Raw genomic sequence first — 2,028 nt, 5'->3', positions numbered from 1 at the left:
ACAGCATTTATGGATGTAACTATGTATCGTAGTGCCTAACACAAAGGTGCCAAAGTAATCCTGAGCCCATGTGGTTATATCGCTTATAGAAGAGTGACGATTCTTGATACAGTGCCATCTGGGGGATCTGAGAGCTCGATCATCTGTCTTAGGCTTGCACCCTTTACACACTGAAATCCCTTCAGATTCCGTGAATCTTTTAATTATGTTATGCACCATAGAGGGTGACATACCCAAATCCCTTCCTATCTTCCTTTGAGGAACTTTTTTTTTTTAATATTTCAGTAATTTTCTCACCCATATGTTGGCCAACTGTTGGTCCTCGGCCCATCTTTGGGCTCGGCTTTTCCTGGATGCCACTTTTGTACCAAATCATGATGCAGTCACCTGTTGGCATCACCTGTTTCAAATGGAATCACCATTTCATTGTTTTACCTCATTACTGGCCCTGAAATGCAACTGTCCCAGCTTTTTTTGGAATGTGTTGCAGGTGTCAGAATTGAGGTGATTATTAAACTTATTATATTAAACTTTGCTTGCAGGAACTTGCCTGAATATGAAGTTTATCATACTGAACACCATATCACCTTTTTTTTTGGAAAATGGATGACAATAATGCAGTGGATTAAAGATTCATAATAAAATGAATTTAATCATGAGAAGGCATTGGTATGATCTTTATCTTTTTTCACAGTGGTGAAGGCGAAGTTTGGAAATGCCGATGGAGAATTCTGTAAATTCCCCTTCTCGTTCATGGGCACTGAGTACAACACCTGTACATCCCAAGGCCGTGATGACGGCTTCCTGTGGTGCTCCACCACTTACAACTTTGATGAAGATGGCAAATATGGATTCTGCCCTCACGAATGTAAGTTTGTCCTGTGGTTCTCCTTTTTGGCATGCACAGCCCATTTTGTCCTTAGTGTCTTTATAGATATATAAATATGTGGCCCTACTTGACCTTAACAGCATTAGTATCATCTCCTACATGCACATTGCTGAACCTCAAAAACATTTAATACTTTAGTAAATGGAAGAACACTTTTTTATACTGGCACAGTAATGCTGTGCATCATGCTGTGTTCAAAGCTGTTCTGTTGATTTTGGACAGAAAGAAACTAGGTTGAACTGTATGCCAGGAAAGTGTGTTTTTTGTTTTTTTGTTTTTTTTTTTGGAGTAGACTGTGAAATATTTCTTTTCCAAGTTACTGCCTCACTTTAGAACACTGGGCTTTGTCAGACATTTTGTTTATCTGTGTTATGTTGCTGTCCATGGTACTAACATGATCACATTCCCATTACAAGAAACTGCCAAAGAACACATGTACTGAGTTGTTTGTTATGAAAAGAACATGAGTGGGGCCTATTTGTACTGCACCCATCTGTTCTGTTAAGCCTTTTTATTCTTGTAAAAAGTTTCTTAATTATAATTTATCTTATTCTCTGAGCACATTTGTCTTAAATTATCACTCAGGGGTCAAAGGGTCTTTGTGGCTTATAATAATCACTTAGGAATTGAAGCTTGTTCTTTGTAAGCTATTAAAATGTACTATGCATAAAATCATTAGGATATATATGGTAATAATATTTATATTTGTTGACTTTTGTTTTACAGTACTGTTTACCCTGAGTGGAAATGGAGAGGGTGCTCCATGTAAATTCCCCTTCACCTTTCAGGGTGAGAAGTATGATGGATGCACCACACAGGGTAGAAGTGATGGTTACCGCTGGTGTGCCACTACTGAGGACTATGACCGTGACAAAACATACGGGTTCTGCCCTGAAACTGGTAGGTTGTGTCATATACTGTGTTATACCTGTAATGTCAGACTGTGTTCATCATATAATAGTGTACTGCCTAGTCAACTAAGATGCCACCAAGGAAAAACATATTTTCATTTTCTGTTGCACAAGTACTCACATAATGTATGGGTGTAGTGGTGTGTGCATTGTCTTCAGTTTATACAGCCTGCTCATGTGCTTGTGTGGATGCAGTTAGTACATTTTATTGGCTGTTTTTATGTTGAT

At 38.4% G+C, this 2,028-nt stretch overlaps 1 protein-coding gene across 1 annotated transcript in view; it reads left to right on the top strand.

The window, feature by feature from the left end:
- Positions 1-2,028, top strand: part of mmp2 (matrix metallopeptidase 2) — a 17,775-nt gene that overhangs the window by 5,584 nt on the left and 10,163 nt on the right. Inside the window, exons 5-6 of the mRNA XM_020592447.1 lie at positions 695-868; positions 1,616-1,789. Of these exons, the coding sequence (XP_020448103.1) occupies positions 695-868; positions 1,616-1,789 (348 nt within the window). The remainder of the gene's footprint in view (positions 1-694; positions 869-1,615; positions 1,790-2,028) is intronic.

The sequence above is a fragment of the Monopterus albus genome, unplaced genomic scaffold, assembly GCF_001952655.1.
Source record: "Monopterus albus unplaced genomic scaffold, M_albus_1.0 scaffold17.1, whole genome shotgun sequence".
NCBI lineage: Eukaryota > Metazoa > Chordata > Actinopteri > Synbranchiformes > Synbranchidae > Monopterus > Monopterus albus.
Note: the sequence above shows the minus strand (reverse complement) of the source record. Positions and strands in the feature narration are given on the sequence as shown.